Source organism: Camellia sinensis, chromosome 12, assembly GCF_055761805.1.
Source record: "Camellia sinensis isolate YWXY chromosome 12, ASM5576180v1, whole genome shotgun sequence".
Classification (NCBI taxonomy): domain Eukaryota; kingdom Viridiplantae; phylum Streptophyta; class Magnoliopsida; order Ericales; family Theaceae; genus Camellia; species Camellia sinensis.
The window spans coordinates 111,737,382-111,758,553 of NC_138972.1; the positions used below are offsets into that span (position 1 = coordinate 111,737,382).

Below are 21,172 nucleotides of genomic sequence, written 5' to 3' on the forward strand. Positions count from 1 at the left end.
CTATATAATCTTGTCAAGCAATAAAAAAATCCTGCTTGTCATTTTCCAAATTCTCCGAAACATTATCAATGAAAACCGGAGTTGTTAGGTTATGTTTAGATCATGGATTTGAGTAAAGATTTGAAAAGGGAAAAAGAAAATGTGAGAGAAATGTGAATGAAACATAAGCTAATTTTTTTCTGCATTTCCCTCACCTTTTCTTTTTCTAAATTCCTACCCAAATATATGATCCAAACACAGCCTTAGAATTTAAAAGTACGAACTTCGATTTCAGCTGCCTCCTGAGATGTATCAGCATCCTTGCCCTACAGTTTCTGTAATGCAGCTTCAAACTATTTTCGTTGCCCCAGCTTTGCCTGCATTCATGGCAGTACCATTATCAATAAACACCTTTCTCTGAAACGGTACCCTGATAATACCTGATAAATTTAAAAAAGAATTTACTCTTAATTTCTTACCAACCATCTTGGAGACTCTGGGATGAAAAAGAGACCAAAAATCAAAATGGCACATGGAATTAGGCCTGCAAGCACTTCACAAGTCAGCCCCTTGGCTTGGTATTAACACTCACTCTAATTTTCTTCTCTCTCTCTCTCTTTCTCTCAATTTATATATCTCTATATGGAAACTGAATGCATGTTTTGGTACGTGTTGACAATTTCACCTGTTAATGCTAAAGCTCTCCACGACAGCATTGTCCCAATTATGAAGGAAACAGAGACACCGCATACAATCATGAGCTGCAAAGTAGGAAAAAATCAGATATGATTTTTCACTTCTTTTTTTCTCTTGCATTTGTTGATGTGGTTGTTTGTGATTTTACCTGATTTAGGGTAGTCAACACTCCTCGTAGATTCTTGCGTGCTATTTCAGCTATAAATACAGGTACCTTGTTATCCCATAATGATCATTACATTAGTGTCAAGCTTGTTAGAAAATGGTTTTGTAACCATGGGTTTTGGCTACCTTGGAGCCAAAATAAAGATCGGACCCACATGCCTTTTCCATTTTTTTTTGGATACAGTTTTCATTTCTGTACTGTTTCATTATTCTGCTTCTGTTTTGTTTCTGTTCCTAGTGTTACACACACTAACAAGATCACAACACAGTTTGCTTTCTCCAAAACAGTTTACAAGGAAAAGAAGGAAAGATGAAGTATCGCATAGGAAAAGACTCCCATTCCATATCCTGTTACTACTCTTCCAATGTCCAGAGCAAAAACCCCTTTTTTGTAATAATGAAAGCACAGATTTTAAGTCACTGTGTTATGTAAAAACACACACTGTTAAAATCCACCTACTCTCCACCTACTTCACCCACTTAAACCTACTCCACTAAACCTAACCCACTACACCACTACCACCTCACCTACTCCACTAAACCTAACCCACTACACCACTACCACCTCCACTTCACCTACTCCTTACCTACAACACACTCACCCTCTTCTATATATAGGAATCATGAATCATTGTAATAAATATCAACAAAAGTCAATAATACATACAATTTATTCTCTCTCTATTTCTCTTTATACATTAAATTTTACATGGTATCAGAGCAAGGTTAACAACCTAGTCATTCTGCTTCACCGGCGGGCGGCAGTCTCGCCTTGGCCGCCCGCCGGACCTCAACACATACCTCCTCTCCTTTCACCTTGGTCTCACCTTTCCGATGCTCTAGTCTATACCATTGAGGTGCCAAAGGGCTATCTGGTGGAACCCTTGTAGGCACTTCATTCATGTCGAAAGTCACTTTCGCTATAATATCATCACCACCTTCATCGGCGTCATCCAAGTCGGCAACGGCAACTTCGAAAGCGTCCTCTTCACAATCATCCCTCTCTACTACCCTTTACTGGGTACACTCTGGGCACAGTACCATGCCTGACCAGTTCAGGCCCTTGACCAAGGAAGCCCCAAGCCCACTTGTTAGGTGGCCTTGGTTCATAGCTCTTGCTTTCCTTTTGTATGCCTGGAGAACAGTCTTGTGGGAGTTGTCCAACTGGAAAAAGGTTTTATCAAGTATTACCCAGTTCGTGGGATACCTCTTAAAACTTGCACTGGCCCTTATTTTCCATTTCATTGGTGATCCAGTAACTTCTCTGATCAGAGGAATAGAAACTACACTTTACACCATTCGAGCTTTCTACTCAGCAGTGATAGCATATACTCCTATTCCAGAGCTGACTCTGATCATCGTGCTGGTGTCTTCCGTAATTGCCATTGCTGAAGCTTCTGTTCCAGACTTTGTAGACAGCCAACCATACCTTCTTACAGTAGCTGGCTTAATCGGTTTTGCAGCCGTGAGAGACTTCATCTCCGAGCTGTCCTTCTGGACGCTCCTATTGGGATTGTTTGGTTTTGCTCGGTTTGTTAAGAAGAGGGCTTATGTTTCTCCTGTGACAGCTACTCCGAATCCAGATGTTCTCATCTGTACACTGATGTTTTCCATTGCTGAAACAAAGTTTGGGACGTAGATTTTGCTGTACCACTTGGCATATACCACTCCACTTCCTTTTCCTCTCATCTTCTCCGATGCTCAGATTCTCCAACCCATATTTTTTCTTTTTTCTTTCCACACACTCCTGTTCCCCACTCAACTTTCTTTTTCTTTTTCTTTTTTTTTTATTATTTTACTCCATCTTTTGAAAAGAAAACGAAACACAAATTGATTCTTTTTCTTATATATATATATATATATTTCTTTTTCTTCTTTCCACTGCCCAACTTTTCCTTGAACCTCAACTTTTTATCTTTTCTTTTAAAAATATATATATATATATTCATTCCCTCTCATTTTTTCTGCTGAGTCTTGTAGCTTCCAGCCATTCGGATTTGCACAATACACCCATATTTTATTCATCTCAGGGATCAACCCCGATCACAATTTTACACACACAAAAAAAAAACAAAACAAAACAAAAAAAAAAAAAAAAACAAAACAAACAAACAAACAAACACCCACCCACAGTGGGATTTTTCTTCTCTACTCTGCCGCCGGTCTTTTCTTCTTGCCTCCGTCCTGGGCGGCCCTTGCCGGTGTTGCCTCCGTATTTCCCACTCCACTGGGCATGATCACTACTCCCTGCTCCTCCACTGCAGCATATGGCGGACCTCCAAAACGGAACATCACGGTGGCCTTCCGCTTCAGCTCCTTATTTTCCGCCTTTAGCACATTTATCTCTGCTCGCGCATCCTTATACATGCGTTGGACCAGAGCCAGCTGGGAGTTTAACTGCTGCACCTCATTTGCCCTACTCTGCAGCCGGTTCGACAAGTTTGTAACCGCAGTCATGGTTTCCACACATGACTTCAATGTATACTGATTGGCTTCCACATCCGACTGCACTGCCATTCTTTGCTCCACCGACCGCATCGGAAAGTTCAACGGAGCAAACTCCGGGGCGCTTGGTTGAGGTTCCAGTGCCACCGCACCAGTTATCTCTCTTGTTGACTCGTTGAGGTCGGGAAAGAGGGTGAGCAGACCGCGGGAAGACGAAGCCATTTTCTGGGTTACAAAGTGTTCCAAAGTTTCTCTCTCCGAAGAGGCAGAGTTTTTCAGAGACGGGTTGGTTTCAGCGGTTTCAGACTGGTATGCACAGCCTCCGCCTCACCCTTGGTTTAAATAGCCAGGGCCGATCCACGCATCGCGCGCCACTTGCTGACAGACGACAACACGGGCGCGCAAGCCAAGGCGCTCACGTGCCTCGCCAACATGTCCGGCACACCTTTTTATGACTTGGGCTCGCCTTTTGATGGCACGCCTTTTTATGGATTGGGCACGCCTTTTGATGGCACGCCTTTTTGAAAGATTGGGCACACCTTTTGAGGGTGCGACTTTTTATGGGTCCGACAAGACTCTGTAAACTGTCCCGACATTGATTCCGGTTAGCTCCTTCATGGGTCCGACAAGACTCTGTAAACTGTCCCGACATTGATTTCGGTTAGTTTCTACAAGGGTCCAGCAAGACTCCGTAAACTATCACAACAACTATCACAACATTGTCTGCTACAACGGTCCGACATGACCCCATAAACTGTCTTCTACATCGGTCTGACACAACCATCCAGTGTCCTCTACAACGTTATGACACCACCATACAGTGTCTTCACCATCGGTCTGACACGACCATACAGTGTCTCCTATCCTCTTTTCTTTTATGTATTCGTCTATTTTCTTGTTTTGTTACTCTCTCCAAACTCAAGTTGGCTAGTTCCTATCCCCTTGAGTTTGCGGGGGGCTGTTAAAATCCACCTACTCTCCACCTACTTCACCCACTTAAACCTACTCCACTAAACCTAACCCACTACACCACTACCACCTCACCTACTCCACTAAACCTAACCCACTACACCACTACCACCTCCACTTCACCTACTCCTTACCTACAACACACTCACCCTCTTCTATATATAGGAATCATGAATCATTGTAATAAATATCAACAAAAATTAATAATACATACAATTTATTCTCTCTCTATTTCTCTTTATACATTAAATTTTACACTTACGAGGTTAGGAAGAAAATTACTCAAAAAAGAGTAAGATGACACAAACCTTAGGAAGGTAAATGGCTAGCCAGCCAGCAACACAGAAAGCACTTGACGTTCTCATTGCCTGCTTGCATTTCACATATGACAGATCATTACTTTTGGGTTTTTCCAAAGTGCTAGACGACATGATACTCTGTACAGATCTTCACTGTTTACCTGTCCAAAGATCTCTCTCCACTGCATGATCATGCCAGAGAGACTTGTCTAGCGGTAAAGGTGTCTTGGGACAAGGGAGGATCCGGTCTTGTCCTAGGCAATCTAGTGGTTGATCTAACTGGCTTACCCCTTTGCGACCAATGAAATCAGCAATGGGCCCACATGTAATTGCACCAGCCATCGCACCGAAAGTCATTATGGAACCAAACAATGAGTACTGCAAACAAACTCATTAGCAACTCCAGAAAATAAAGTTTTCAAGAATTCGGAGAAATCTACATGTGAACTTCTCAAATTTGAATCCCCGTTTTTTTTGTGTGGGTAGTTCTTGACTATATCAGAAGTATTACTAAATCAGTCTTTATATACTACAGCAGCAACAATGTTGATTTTTTTTCAAACTCAGTTTTTTATTATGTCAGTTAAAGTCAAATTTGTTAATTCCCTTGTACCATGCCCAAAATTCTTTTTCAGATTTTTAGTTGTAACTGTGTTTCAAACTGCATTTATGATTCATTGTATTTCTAGTAGAGCATTTATCAACTTCTTATATACATTACTGAAGAAGTATGTCAAAAAAGAAACTTTTTTTTTGTAATTTTCTAAATTACGGTAGTATATGAATCACTATATATACTCCTAATATCTCCGGCTTTGAACCCCATCCATAAAAGTTTCTAATTGGGATAAAAATGAAATATTGTGGACGTCCAAAATTAATCCATCTCAATTGATCCCTCCTAACTACTCAAAGGAGAAGAAGTAATAGGCAAGGATGACAAGATTTGTCCCCACAACATTTTGTGCCCAAAACAAAAGCACTATCAAGAGGGGTGAGAAAACACATAAGAGCGCTCATTCTCTCTGTCAAGCGAATACATATTTCTAGTCCCTCGTTGACTTAATGATCAAGTGAGGCGCATATTTTTTCAGTTGGGATTTTTCTGGTAAAAAGAATATAGGATTTCTAATATTCAAAACTTTGTATGCACTGCTCATTATAATCTTATATATCCTGCCATTCTCTATGGTAATGCAGATATTAGCAAAGAGGCAAAGAAATAGATTCATTCACAAGTTTGAAAATACATCTTATAGTGAACCTCTGCTATCGATAGATTGAGATCTTCTGTGATGGCAGATTGAACAGGCGATGAATAGCCCACCTGAAAACCAACAAATTACGACACGTCAGAATTCTAAAGAAGCCTTTAATTCAATTGGAGTTGTGTTTATGAACAAAAAATTTTTATTTTTTATTTTGGTTTTTTATAATTGAATTCTTTTAACTATTTCTTACATGAAATGAAGTTTAATTGAATGTTTTGATTGGCTCTTACACAGGTTCCAAGTGACTAAGGACCACATGAGGCAAAAAAGGTGCTGAAGTAAACCATCCATTCATGCCCATCTTTTCTATCAGCTGAAGTCTTCTCTTGATCTTGTAGTCTTGTAGAAGTGGCTCTCTATATATTCTCTTTCCGCAAGCTGCCCTGGCCTCGTTCTTCGTCCATTTTGGTTACCATCATTCCTATTTGCAGGTATGTTTATTTCTTCTGTGGCTGGATATATGTGTGTGCTTATAGAAGAAAACTCTACTTATGATAAGAAGATCCAGGAAACTCATGTGAAAGACTACAAGGGCTAAAACTTGTTCACAAAAATAAAAATAAAAATAAGTACTGTTTTTTAATGCCTTCATTCAAGTAAGTTGGCCAAATTGGCTATATGTTATTTATATATGGGTCCCACTCGTGGTTACACCTCTTATGACTGGACTCTATGCTGCCATGTGTTTTTTATGTATAAATATGTATAATTCTTGAGTGACGTGTTAAGATTAGACACACTCAAAAATCAATCACACATAGAAAAATGTGACACAAGAGGTTTACGTAGTTTGGCAATTGCCTATGTCCACGGAGAGAGATATCCACTATAGAATTATCTCGAATGGAGATTACAGAACTCACACTTCACAACTCTCTATAGAACTCTCTCACTCATAGATTACACTCTATGCTTAATGATTAACTCAGCTCACAGCTCTCCCTATTTATACACAAACTGGAGAGCTGCTTGCCAACAACCAACTTCCATTGCCAACATCTACTTGCCAACAAATAACTACCAAAGTTAATAACACAACCACCCTAGGTTTGAAAAAAAAAAAAACTTCAGCAAATCTGTAGCCTCCATTCTTAACTTTCATGGTGGTTCACATGGTGTGGAATGCTCAACAATTCTCTCCCTCCACACCTATAGGGAGTAGGATCCTTACTGGAAGTCCATCCCAGCAATATCCCTGCATACTTCGAGTTTGTCTTTCGAGACCACCTTTGTAAGCATGTCGGTTGGATTCTTATCCATGTGGATCTTGACTAGTTCCAATAATTGCTTCTCCATCACTTCACGTATCTAATGATATCGAACATCAATATGCTTTGTGCGAGAATGGTACATGGAATTCTTGCTCAGGTCTATGGCACTCTGGCTATCACAATGTATTGTGAACTTTTCTTGCTCTAGTCCCAGTTCTTGGAGAAACCTCTTCAACCACAACATCTTTTTCCTAGCTTCCTCTGCGGCAATATACTTTGCCTTGGTTGTGGATAAAGCAACACATTTCTGCAGCTTGGACTGCCAAGATACAGCTCCCCTGCAAAAGTGAACATAAATCCTGATGTAGATTTCCTACCATCAAGATCGCTTCCCATATCTGAATCAGTATAGCCTTCCAAGACTGGTTTAGCTCCTCCAAAGCACAAACACATTTTAGATGTACCCTTAAGGTACCTCAGAATCCACTTGACTGCTTTCCAATGCTCTTTCCCTGGATTGGAAAGAAATCTGCTTACAACTCCAACAGTATGAGCAATATCTGGTTCGGTGGACACCATTGCATACATTAAACTTCATACTATAGAGGAATAGGGGATTGACTCCATTTCTTTTCTTTCAGAGCTGGTCGTGGGACACGAACGCTTTGTCACCTTGAAATGGTTGGCCAGTGGTGTGCTGACTGGCTTGGCATCTTTCATGTTGAACATTTCAATCACCCGTTTAACATATTTCTCCTGTGACAACCATATCTTCTTGGCTTTTTCGTCACGAACAATCTTCATGCCCAAAATCTGTTGTGTTGGGCCTAAATTTTTCATGTCAAAATACTGTGACAAGTCCTTTTTCAACTTGTTGATCATAGCAATATCTTGTCTGATGATCAACATATCATCGACATACAACAGTAGGATAATGAAGTTTCCATCCGGAAACCTTTAAAAGTATACACACTGGTTTGCTACTGTTCTTTTGTACTCGTGATCCACCATGAATGAATCAAAATTCTTGTACCATTGTCTCAACGCCTGCTTCAGGCCGTAGAGACTCTTCTTCAGTTTGCAGACTAGATTCTGTTTCCCTTTGACTTCAAATCCTTTTGGTTGCTCCACATAGATCTCTTCTTCTAAATCACCATGGAGAAAGGCAGTCTTGACATCCATCTGTTCTATCTTTAGATTCAAGCGAGCTGTTAATCCCAAAGCTACTCGAATGGAAGTCATCATCTTCACAACTAGGGAGAAGATCTCATCAAAGTCAATTCCCTTCTTCTGCCCAAAACCTTTGACCATCAAGTGAGCTTTTTGCTGCAATAGTTTATCGTTGCCATCTTTTTTCAACTTATACACCCATTTATTCTTCAAGGCTCTCCTGTCTCTTGGAAATGGAGCAAGCTCATAAGTGTGTTTCTTCTACAAAGAACTCATCTCCTCCTTCATGGCTTGCATCCAATAGTCTTTCTCTGTATGACTCTTTGCTTCCGAAAAACTTTTGGGCTCCCCCTTATTAGTAATTAAACATATTAAGAAGCGGGATATTTGGTTGATGGCATGACAGATCTTCCTGATCTTCACAACTGAGGCCTAGTTGCCTCTGGTTGAGGAGGTTACTCCCCCTGCTCAACACCCTCGTCATCCGGGTCTTCATCTCTTTCCTCATGATCCTTAATTTCTAGCATAGAATCCTGCAACTTTGGCACTTCTTGTTGCACATCATCAAATCTAGCATTTTGTGATGGCTTGGGAGATGGTAACAAGTCTGGAGTAATGACATCTCTAGACTTTGCAGACTTCTCAAAATTTGCTACCGTCTGGTTTTCCTCGAACACAACATCTCTGCTCCTAAACATCTTCCTGTTCACTAGGTCCCACAACTTGTATCCAAATGTTACATCTGAGTAGCCCACAAATATGCATGGAGTGGACTTGTCATCAAGCTTCTGTCTGTTTTCCTTGAAGATGTGTGCGAACGCCTTACACCTGAAAACTCCCAAGTAAGAATATGATACCTTTCTTCTAGACCAGACTTCCTCAAGTATTGTAAAATTCAACGGGACTGAAGGCGATTTATTGATGAAATAACATGCTATATAAGCGGCTTTAGCCCAGAATGACTTTGGCAACTTTGCCATTCTGAGCATGCATCTGACTTTTTCAACAATAGTGCGGTTTAGTCTCTCTGCCATACCATTGTGTTGTGGGGTACCAAGAACTATTGTCTCGTGCCGGATACCTCTACTAGCACAATATGCTTCGAAAACATTGGAAGTGTACTCACCACCATTGTCTGTGCGAAGACATTTCAACTTTTTTCCGATCTCTCTTTCCAACATTGCATGGAACTCCTGAAAGTGCTGGAATACCTCATCCTTCGTCTTCAGGAAATACACCCATAACTTCCTTGATATATCATCAATGAAAGTCAGAAAATAGTTGCAGCCACCAAGTGACTCCGCTTCGATTGGGCCACAAACATCCAAGTATACCATACTGAGCACTTCTGTTTTCCTCTTGCTTGTTAAACTGAATGATACTCGATGTTGCTTGCCATAAAGGCAATGATCACACGGCTTCAAGGCACTCCATTTGGATAAGCGTATCCTGGATTGCTTTGCTAACAGATGCAATCCCTTCTGACTCATATGAGCCAATCTTCTGTGCCATAAGTTCGATGACTCCTTGTCTTCTGCTGCATTAAGACTTTCCAAACAAATCTTCGTTTGAGTCTTGTACAATGTTGAAGACATCTCTCCTGTGGCGATTGTCAAAGCTCCTCCTGTCAACTTCCAACGGTCATTTCCGAATGTACTTGTATGGCCCTGTCGGTCCAAGGCACTTCTGAAGATAAGATTAAGGCGCAAATCTGGAACATGCCTCACATCTTTGAGAACTATCTTGTGTCCGACATTAGTCTGAATACTAATGTCTCCAATACCCACAATCTTCTCTATTCGAATAGTGCCAAAATCTCTAGCGTTGTACGAGCTAAAGAGTTTTCTACGAAATGTGGCGTGATAGGATGCAACTGTGTCTATGAACCACTCTGTACAACTGTGGTCAACCAAGTGAAGGCAATCCCCCTCTTCACCAACTGTAAGAAGTATTTTATCAGTTGTTATGGCTGTCGTGTTCTCATCTCTCTTTGACTTACTGTTTTGGCCTTTATCTTTCCGGTTTAGGCAGTTCCTCTTTATGTGACCCTCCTAGCCACAATGAAAGCAAGTGAAGCTAGAGTTACCTTGACTTTTACTGTCTCTGGATTTACTCATGTTGTTCCATCTTCCTTTACTGTTATTTCTTCTTCTGTCTCTTTCTCTACCCCTGTCTCTGCCTCTATCTTCTGTGACAAGAGCATAGAACTGATTACCTCCCATGTCTTTCCTCCTTATTTCTTCATTGTGCATGGCTACAACTATGCTCATGGTCAGCTTCCCCTCTGGTGCAGAGTTACTGAGAGAAACCACCAACGTCTCCCAACTGTCCAGTAAAGAACTGAGCAGTAGTACGGCTTGCATTTTATCGTCCAAGGGCATCTTGACGGTTGTAAGTTAATTCACCAGATTCTTGATTTCACTGGTGTGCTCGGCGATAGACACACTATTCTTCAACTTCAGATTTACAAGCCTTCTCATCACCAAGGCTTTGTTCCAGGCGATCTTTGACTGGTACATTCCTTCTAAAATTATCCAGAGGACATATGCATTTGTCTCCTGGGCAATATGGTGGAACATACTGTGGTCTATCCATTGTCTGATTTGACCGATAATCTTCCAATTCATCTTTATCCAGTCTTCATCCTTCTCTGGTTCTGGTTTAACCCCTTTTAGAGCAATAGGTTCAAACAGGTCTTTACAGTATAGGACATCTTCCATCTGCGGCTTTCAGATTCCATAATTGGAAGCATTTAACTTTATCATCGATCCTAAGTTGATATGGATTCCTCTCTTATCTTTTTACTTTTTACAGAAACTCTGATTCAAAAATATGACCGTATGGATCTCTCCGAAATACTCCAAATAGTTGGAAACCACTATTGGCTCGCCAAAATCGGACTTCAAATGGCTCAGATCTAGTTCAAATATGTTTTAACGGTTCAGATCTATGGATGTATTGTAGCTGCGTAGCACCAGATAAACCCTTTGTCTCTGGGTCGGGTTGGATCAACCCGACGGGTTGACTGATCAGCTGGTGTGATGACGTGGCAAACTGACTTGGGCTGACGTGGCGATGACGTAGCACTGACCTGGTGATGACGTGGCGCTGACGTAATGATGACGTCAATATCACGTGCAGAGCACTTGCCTTCTTCTTTCAATCGCCCATCAAGCGCGTGTTTGAGATTGGTATGACGCATCGGTGCTGTTTACGGCGAGCGCGTAAATAAGACTGGGATTCACGCGCCTTCTTTATTTGGGGCGTGTGAGCACGTCAGACCTATTATGGAGCTCTACTTTGCAATTCTGGACTCCTCTCGTCGAGAGCTTCCTTCCAATTTGCTAAAAAACGAATTTCAAGCAACTTGATTTCTAGGCAATTCTAAAAAACACATCCTGTTTTTCCGAAAATCAACCAACAAGGCTCTGATATCACTTCTTAGGATTAGACACACTCAGAAATCAATCACACACAAAGAAAAATGAGACACAAGAGATTTACGTAGTTCGGCAATTGCCTATGTCCACGAGGAGAGATATTCACTATAGAATTATCTCGGAGAGAGATTATAGAACTCACACCTCACAACTCTCTATAGAACTCTCTCACTCACATATTACACTCTATGCTTGATAATTAACTCAGCTCACAACTCTCCCTATGTATACACAAACAGGAGAGCTGCTTGCTAACAACCAACTACCATTGCCAACCTCTGCTTGCCAACAAACAACTACCAAACCCTAGGTTTGAAAAAAAAAAAAAAAAAACTTCAGTAAACCTTTAGCCTCAATTCTTGACTTTCATGGTTGTTCACATGGTGTGGAATGCTTAACATGACGCATTATAACACCATCTTGTTTTGTCTTGTTTTGCTATGTGTTTGTTTTTTTTTTTTTTTTTTTTTTTTTGTTTGAGCTGATGAAGTATTTTGGTGAATGTAATTCAAGATCAAGACTGAAAACACAACCAAACAGTTTTTGGAAATAATTCATCCAATAAGTTTTATGTGTTTTTCAAAATGAAAACACAAAACAGAAAACAAAACACATATATCACTTTTTTTCATGAGAAAGAAAATTAGATAACAAAATTCCTAGCAAAGTTGTAATTACTCTGTCAGTGGTTAAAACTCGGTTCCTCAACCTTGAACTTGTGGATAGGAATGATAAACAAACCAAACAGCTTGAGTTTAACTCATTAAAAGCTTGTTTGAGCTCGGTTTATTAAGTGAATAAGCTAATCTTGAATACATTTTGAAAGTCGTTAGAGTTTTCAAACCAAACATAAACAGTTCGATAAACCTAAAACTATATTAAAAAAAATATCAAATTACTCGAGCTCGGCTTGACAAAAGCTCATTTGAGAGCGGCTTGAAAGTTTAACAAATCAAACTTAAACAAATTTTAAAACTTATAAAAAGTTTCAAACCAAACTTGAACAGTTAATTGTTTGACTTCTTTATTAGCCCTAAACGGGTGGGTTCGAATATGACGACAGTCACTTTACTCATCATATGTGCACAGTTGGTAGTATAGATATATGTATATATATGTATGTATATATCTAATCAAATGTCTATGTGACTCATTTGCTCCATCAGACCCAGAACTTATTAACAAACATCATTGTTATATTATATTATGCACATGATTATGTGCAATACCTAGCTGGAAGACGCCATAAATGGGAAAATTCAAAGTGTTCATCCAATCTTTTGTTTAATTCATTGAAGAAAATGATTGCAAAAGATTTTCAAATACAACTTTGTTATATCTATGAAGCAGATGTGAAATGCATGTGGGCCCAAAGTTATTTTTAAAATGGAGCCATCTATTTTTCTATTTATAAGAAAATCAGATATGAATACAAGATACAAATGCAGCACGATACATATATGTAAATTAATTGAACATTTAGAATTATCATAGTTTTCATGTATGCGGAAATTAAAGAAACACAATTAGGATACCCAAATCTATTATAGTAGAATTTGAAGGGTTGATTGAAGATGGCTTTGATCTTGAGAAAAACTTAAACTTTAAATGAAAAAATAGAAATAGAAAAAGAAAAAGAAAAAGAAAAAGAAAAAGAAAAAGATTTCTCTTTCTTAACTCTATTATGGCGGAAGAGTTGATTAAAGATGACTTTGATGTTGAGAACAATTTCAACTTTTGATGGAAGAATGTTTCTCTCGACCATTTTTAGAATAGGTTGTATCTAGTTTTACAAAGATAAATCAGGGTACCACTATGAACACAATAACAAATAAATATTTTTTATATATATATATATTAATTTGAAAATAGATATACATATAGGTTACTCTATATATCCATCAAAGAGTATGTAGCACCTACATAAGGGCCGAATTTAAGAATCCATCAGGTGCTTTGTGCGTTGAAAAATAGGTTTAACCCCATCAAAGACTCGAACCAAAACATTAAGTGAGGAATTTCAAATTCTTACCATTGAATAAATGACTCAGTGGTGAATATATATTATATATACACATGAAAATAATGCACATTTCTCTATTATTATACATTACAAATACACACGATAGTGACAGAGAACAAATTCAATTTTTATTGTACTCTCTTATTAATTGTTTGATCTTACATTGAGACTATATAATAAACAAACTATCCACCTATTAATAAATTATGAATGTCTCGAGGAATCAAAAGCATGTGGACAATGACATAGACCAAAGACTTCACATATACAAAAAAATAAAAATAAAAAGATTGTTACTATTAGAACTCCATAAATTATTTTGGACCCTCCAATTTTTAACTTTTTTTATTATAATAATAACCTCAAATAAAATTACTATAAAGGACATCATTAATTTTGGGACACTCCATCTCATAATTAAACTTACACATCCACTACATCATGAATTAGGGTTTATGAAAGCACCTACCTCCATCACCACTCATCCATCTGTCTCAAATCCCATATTCAAAACCTACATATCCTCAAAACCTTGAAAACCCTTTGGCGGTAATATTCTGGCGGTCACAGTGGCAACCATTTGACTACCTACACTTCTCCGACAATGACAATGAGTGGAAGTTTTTTTAGTAACCACAATTCTATAAGATGAGAGGAGTACAACAATAAAAGTTTAGAGGAGGTTCATAGCTTTAATATTGTTTTTAACTCAAAGGAGATTGGCCTTGTAACAGTAAGTTTCTTGAAAAAAATGGCAAAAATAATAAAATATATTCGTCATTTTTTCAGGACTGAACTCTCGAACATATAACTGAAATTCGGAAACACAAGCCCGAACATTGTTTATTTGTTCAGGAAGGCATTCCCGAGCAAATAAGTAATGTTCGGGAATGCAAGTCCAAACATGGAAATTTCTTAACACATTGAACTGTCAAAATTGTTAATGCTTGCAGAAGTTTTCATTTTTTCAAGTTTGGGAATACAGGCCCGAACATTACTTATTTGTTTGAGTTTTCCGAACAAATAAGTAATGTTCGGAAATGTAGGTCTAAACATGAAAATTTCTCAACACATTAAACAGTCAAAATTGTTAACGCTTGTAGAAGTTTCCATTTTTTCAAGTTTGGGAATACAGGTCGGAATATGAAAATTTCTTAACACATTGAATAATCAAAAATTTTAACACTTGTAGAAGTTATCAAAAGTAGCCCGAATCCATTATCACGTTGAAAGGCTATTCCTTCATCGCGTAGCTTTGATAATATTGCTATGTAGTTCTCTGCTGAACCCACAATTTTATATTATTTACCAACAAAATCAACCAAACCAATTATTATAATTTTTTTCTTGCAAGAGAATAAATTATTACGAGAAAACTAAGAAATTATGTATATGTATATGTATATATATATAGAGAGAGAGAGTATACCAACTGTGACAATGGTAAATAAGATAGCAAAGACAGTAATCACGTTGGCTCTTCTTCTTCTTGGTGGTTTTTGTTAGGGTTTTTTGGGGGTGTAGGGGGGCATGCATTCAATGGGTGAAATATTTTCACAAGGATAATTTTGGTATTATTTGGGAGGGAAAAAGAAATTTTGAGGGTTTCAAAATTTATAAGTTGGGACCCAAAGAAATATGGGGTCCAAAATAATTCATAGGGTGCTAATAGCACCACTCAATAAAAAATGGGATGAATTACACTTACTACCCTTGAAATATTAAAAATTACATTTTAAGTTTCATAAATTTTGTATAATTACAATAATTTTTTTTTAGTAAAGTTAAAACGATTGAAACTAAAACAAATGATGGGTAGACACAAATTATATTGTATTGAAAATTTTCAGTAATTTTTTTCATTATAATACAGGTATACAAGGGACTTGCAAATATGGGACTTGAGTGAATTATATATTGGCATCATCAAACTCACCGTACAAGTTTGTTTCAGGCTCGTACTCTATGTTTTCGTCCAAAGGGCTTCAGATCATCATATAGTGAAAGTCGACAGGTCAAAAGGAGAGAGTAATGCTCAACAATATGGCAATAGGAAGAGAAGACAGCCTAAACAGAGAATTGTAAAGCTAACAAACTTTTCTTCAAATGGTATATGGAAAACATATGGAGAGATAGGTAGATAAAAAGATAGATCGGTCTCTTTTCTATCTCTTTAAAAATTATTCAGTGTTGTTTGGTGCACGACTAAGGATCTTCTGTTCCTAAATGTCAATGTCCTTTGTCCTACAACTAGCGATATTGGCCTTATCTCTCTATCTCTCTATAAAAATTATTCAGTTTCACTTGATAGCATGGCCAATGATCTTTTGTCCCTAAATGTTAGGGTTGTGTATAGAATTATCCAAACCGCACAACCCGCCAAATCCAAACCAATCCGCATACAAATGGGCAGTTTCACAGACACAATGCAGGCGGATGCGGTTTGGAATATGACATAATTGCGGATTGCGGGCTTAACCCACCTGCACTTAGATTTTTTTTCTAATAAAATAACCTGGACCATCGATTTCATTCATCCTATCCTAGATATTTTTGGTCAATACACCAAACCCTAATTTCATGATACCAAAAGAAATGTTGTAGAGAACATTGTTTGAGAATATTGTTTTTGAATGTTTTTGTTTTTGTTTGTTCTGTGAACATTGTGGAAAATTGAATCTACTTTTTTATGTAGGGAAATTAAATCTGTTAATTACTTTTGAAATTGAAATGAATCTTATATTATATTAAATCTGGAAATTGAAATTGAATATGGAGATTGAAAAAAGTTCAATTCGTAAACCGTTCGCACATTTGTGAACCTTATCCGCACAAACCGCAACCCACACTGTGGGTGGTTGCGTGTTGAATTTTTCCCAAAATACATACATACGGACGGGTTCAAACTAATTCGCAAACCGTCTAAAACTGAACTGCGAACACCCCTACTAAATGTTCATAGGATCACTAACCTAACGATACTGTTGATAGAGATAATCCATTTGCAGATTAAAAAAAATGTTGAATAATTATTTTATATATGGATCTCATTAATGTAGGAAAAGGGCATAGGATTAAATTTGCTTCATTTTGTAAATCTTATACACACTCGCTTTTGTATTCCAGCTGGTTTTGGAAAGAAAATGAAAGAAACAGATGAGATTGAAATTGGGCGCCCATGTGGCATGATCCTTTAAACCTTTTGAACCTTATCCATGTAAGTTTGAGTTTGAATTCAAAACTTACTTGGATAACCACTCAGGATATCCATATCTATCATATCAACTGACATGGATAGATGAGATATTATCCTATATATCTGATATGATATGAGATATGGGTGATTAAGAGAAAAACAACGTATGTCGTATGTTTTTCCCATATACTGACTCTCTCCCAAAAATACAACGATCAAGAGCCATTTTGCACTATGACTTGTGTGGGTGATATTCATTCTGTAATATCACTCACTTGCTAGGTTGATTGATCAGATTCAGGAAGCACGTGATTTACCCACGAGATCCTTCAATTCGACTCTGCAGAAAAAGGTATGACCACAATTTTTCATCCGTTGCGTTTATATTTTGTTTTACATTGGTATCAGAGCATGAATAGGTATTTTCGTGTTTTCTCTAATCATGTGTATAATATATTTATATATATGTACACATTATATACATGAATGTCTATAAAGGAGGAAAATTTCAACTCCCATTAGATTGAGAGTGTGGTACAACTCATTTTTATATTCATTAAATGTAACAACCCTCATTTCAACTTAGTCATACTTGCATACATTTATGTATGATCTTGTTTGTGTGCATTTGCAAATCTTGTCTTGTTTTGCTCGAATGTTGCTTGCATGCTTTGTTCTTGCCTGGTGTGTTACCGAGGTTATCTTGAGCCTAGACACCTTCGAAACCTTTTCCACTCAGAACTATCTTGGAACCCCATCGGTTGACCTCCATCTTTACCCTGGCATATTGGCCGAGATGTCACCATCTAGGCCGAGGTGCGCGTTGCCTAGGCCGAGATGTACATCATCTAGGCCGAGGTGTTAATATCTAGGCGTTCTAGATCCTTGATCCTTGCATTGGTGATTCTGTTCCTGGAATGGTGTGACCTAGACAGAGGTGTGGCACATCTAGGCCAAGGTGTGGCACAGCTTAGTCAAGTGTTGCCCTTCCAAGCCGATGTCCTTGCCACTTGCTTGCCAGAGTCTTGTTGTTAGCCGATGTCGCTACTTGCCAGTGTGTTCTTGCCATCTAGCTTGTTGAATACACTTTGTCTTGGTCTTGTCTTGTCAAGTCAGTCACCTTTTTGAGTAGAGCCAATCAGCCGATGCCACGTGTCCCAGCAGAGGGATTAAGTCAGTGACTGTCGAGAGAAACATATCATTTTGTATTAAATCTTGCTTTTAGAGAGAGAAACTCTAGGAAGAAGGAGGAGAAGTTTGAGTAAGAGAATGAGCTTCCAAGCTTGATTGTTAGAACTTGAACCGTTAGATTCGAGTTTTGAGGTTAGAATCTTAACCTACTTTTGTTGTTCTTATTGACCATCTAGCTGCATTGCACGATCGAACCTGTTCTGCACGTCATACATTGATTTAAAGTTGGTTTTAGAAAGAGAAAATGGTTTTCATGTGTTTTTGAAGAAAAGCCTCATTTGATCAGAAAGTTTGCATTAAGGCTCATGTTTTTGTGTTTGTTTTGATAAGATCCTTGAGTGTGGGTACCCAGGTCCATGTTTTTGAATTCATAGCATGAAATCTCAGCTTTTGTAATAGCAAGTTTTGATCTTTGCATTCATCTTCCTCATGCTCATGTTCTTCATGTTCTTCATGTTTATCAAGAGGGAAACTCGGATTTTTCCCGACTTCGCTTTTAAATGTGACCATCGAGGCCACACCTCGGCAAGGAGGTGTGGGACCTCGGCCTAGACCTGGTAGTTGCCCAGCATGTTTTTCCAAAGATAAGAAACTGTGTTTCGATTTGATTTGACTTAGTTTTGAAGAATGCCGAGGTCATTTGCATGCATGCTAGGCTTGTTTTGAGTAGTGCATTCAATAGACTTTGCCATGTGTTTGTAGGACTGGGACTTGCCTTGACCCCGACGTTTGAAGAACTATGTGAGTGGTATTTCTAATAAAGCTATGTTATATGTTTTGATAAAGACTTTGCTTTGCTTTGTTGTGAAAGTATTTGTTAAGCATGAATAATTGTCCCCATTTTGTATATCAAGTATTATCTTGTTTTGATGACCTTCTCGGAAAGTCCTTAGTGCCAGGGGACTATAATGCAATTGCACATCTTGTTTTGAAAGTCCCTTGTGCTGGAGGACTCTAAACTTTTGCAGTACATCTTGTTTTGAAAGTCCCTTGTGCTGGAGGACTCTAAACTTTCGCAGTACTCTCATGTTAAAGGGCTACGGGCCTTTGTAACATAGGTCCCTTGTGCTAGAGGACTCTAAACTTTTGTAGCACCCTTGTTTGAGATATCTCCCTTGCTTTGTCTTGTTTTGCCACTGACGGTTTACCGCGTGGATATGTTTGCCGGAATGTTATTTTTGTAATATGTTGATGCTAGTAAGCATCCCTTGAAGCTTTGAAGATTTGTTAGATGGATGAGGTCCATCCCTTATTATATAAAGTTTTGACTTGTATTGTTTTGAAAGGACTTCGGCTATTATTCATGCAAACCCTTTATTATTTATACCATTCACTGAGTACCCAAGCTCACCCTCTCTATATGTATGTAGGTGATGAGCAAGAAGGCGGTGACGCCTAGACGTGATTCGCAAGCTTGTTTTGGATTTTTGTCATGCCGGCTTGACTTGTAATTATGTCGGCAGTCTTGAAAATCATGCTTCTCGACTTGTAATATTTGTATTTTGTACACGTCGGCTTGAGAAGCCTTTTGATCAAGATGTGTGTTTTGTGTGTATGTTATGTCGGCAACGAGGATGTTGGCAATCTGGCAGACTATGTTCCTTGACCTGTAGTTCGTGCATTTTGCTTATGTCGGCTTGTGAAGCCCTTTGTTAAAATGTAATATGTATTTTGGACCTTACTTTAATTGTATTCAAGTTGTAAAGCTGTGTAAAGATATATGCCATTCCATTTGACTTATGCACTGCTCTTATGGACCACTTGTATTTTAAATTATTGTTTCCGCACATATTAGCCCCATACATTTATACTCTGATTGTGTGTGAATTTTGAAAGTTGGCCTTCGGTAATCTCGGATTACTGGCCATCACGGCACCAAACTACTAGAGGCGGTTTGGGGTCGTGACATTAAATGTGATTTTTGATGCCATAAATGTTTTTGTTGTGAAAAATAGAGTTCGGGAGTACCGAAATCGGACCAGAAAACACCCCGGAAGGCGGCGGGTGCGCCTCACGCTCCAGATGACGCCGTCAGCGGCTGTCACGTGCCTCCACGCGCTGCCACGCGCACCCTATTCCGCGCTTTCACGCGCGTACCTTCTGTGCTGCCCACGCGCGCGCCGGGCTCTGAGACACGCGTTGAGCCGCTCTCCGAGCCGAGCCACGCCGTTTTCCGCGTCGGCTTGGCTGGTTTGACGGCTGCGGTTAAGGGTCTGTTTGTTTTCTTTAAAATTTAGAATTACGTTAAATGGTCATAAGTAATTCGTTATAGCTTTGTTTTAAGCGTGGTTAGTACCGTTAGACTCAGAATTAAATTTTCTATCTTCTGGAAATTTTTCAAAATTTTATGAAAATAAAAATTATTTTTCCTGATATAATAATTCATTATTTCTGCTTTAAAATGCATCTGGTGTTGCATGATTAAGTTTTTGGGGCTGAATTTTTTATTGTAGACTACTGTTGTAGTTTACTATTTACTGGTATAGTTATACCATTTTACCAGATTCTGAAATATTTATTTCTAATTTTATGTGTGTTTATTAGTTATTTAAAATTCCAGAAAATTCCAGAAGTGATATAGTTTCTGTTATGGCATAATTTGAATATTAAATACAACATATTGTTATTTTTTACCTAGAGTTTCTAATATGTTGTAATTAGAATAGCATGAGTAATTGTTATTTGTTTAAATTCTATTATTAATTGTGACATAGCATGAGTTGGTTGTGAATCTACATTATGATGCTATTGTATGGAATTAGAATTTTTTATCATGCTTTTAGATATGCCATAGTCAATGGGAGGTTATTCAGTTGAAAGAAATCTTTGTAGATTAACTCCCGAAAATCAATATTTTGCGCATAAATTAAATTAAATTTTGGATAATTGTCACCTGTGGCGCAAGAGATGATTACGAGCATAGCGGATTTTCGATCTTGTGACTTGTGTAATATTGTCACTATTTAATTTAGATTTTTGTGGCAAAATTATATTATGCTAATCAAATTAATCTCAATGTGAATTTCTCTCTAAATTGACTTAACTTATGGAAGTTAATTGGTTGACCTAGACTTAGCAAAGATGTTCAAATATGAACAATGTAATCCTATTCTTTAG

General features: G+C 38.2%; 2 protein-coding genes across 2 annotated transcripts in view; both read left to right on the forward strand.

Annotated features, from left to right (window-relative positions):
- Nucleotides 1-15,981, forward strand: part of LOC114290704 (putative indole-3-acetic acid-amido synthetase GH3.6) — a 38,410-nt gene extending 22,429 nt beyond the window's left edge. Inside the window, exons 4-5 of the transcript XR_003639102.2 lie at nucleotides 6,059-6,255; nucleotides 15,542-15,981. The gene's annotated coding sequence lies outside the window, so the exon portion shown is untranslated. The remainder of the gene's footprint in view (nucleotides 1-6,058; nucleotides 6,256-15,541) is intronic.
- On the forward strand, nucleotides 1,742-2,479 carry LOC145803814 (uncharacterized). Its single transcript, XM_082897175.1, has one exon. The coding sequence runs from the start codon at nucleotides 1,742-1,744 to the stop codon at nucleotides 2,477-2,479; it is 738 nt and encodes a 245-aa protein (XP_082753301.1).
- Nucleotides 15,982-21,172: the final 5,191 nt, after the last annotated feature.

Excerpts from the sequence above, each read along its gene's own strand:
- LOC145803814 (XM_082897175.1), top strand. The coding sequence starts at position 1,742 with ATGTCGAAAGTCACTTTCGCTATAATATCATCACCACCTTCATCGGCG.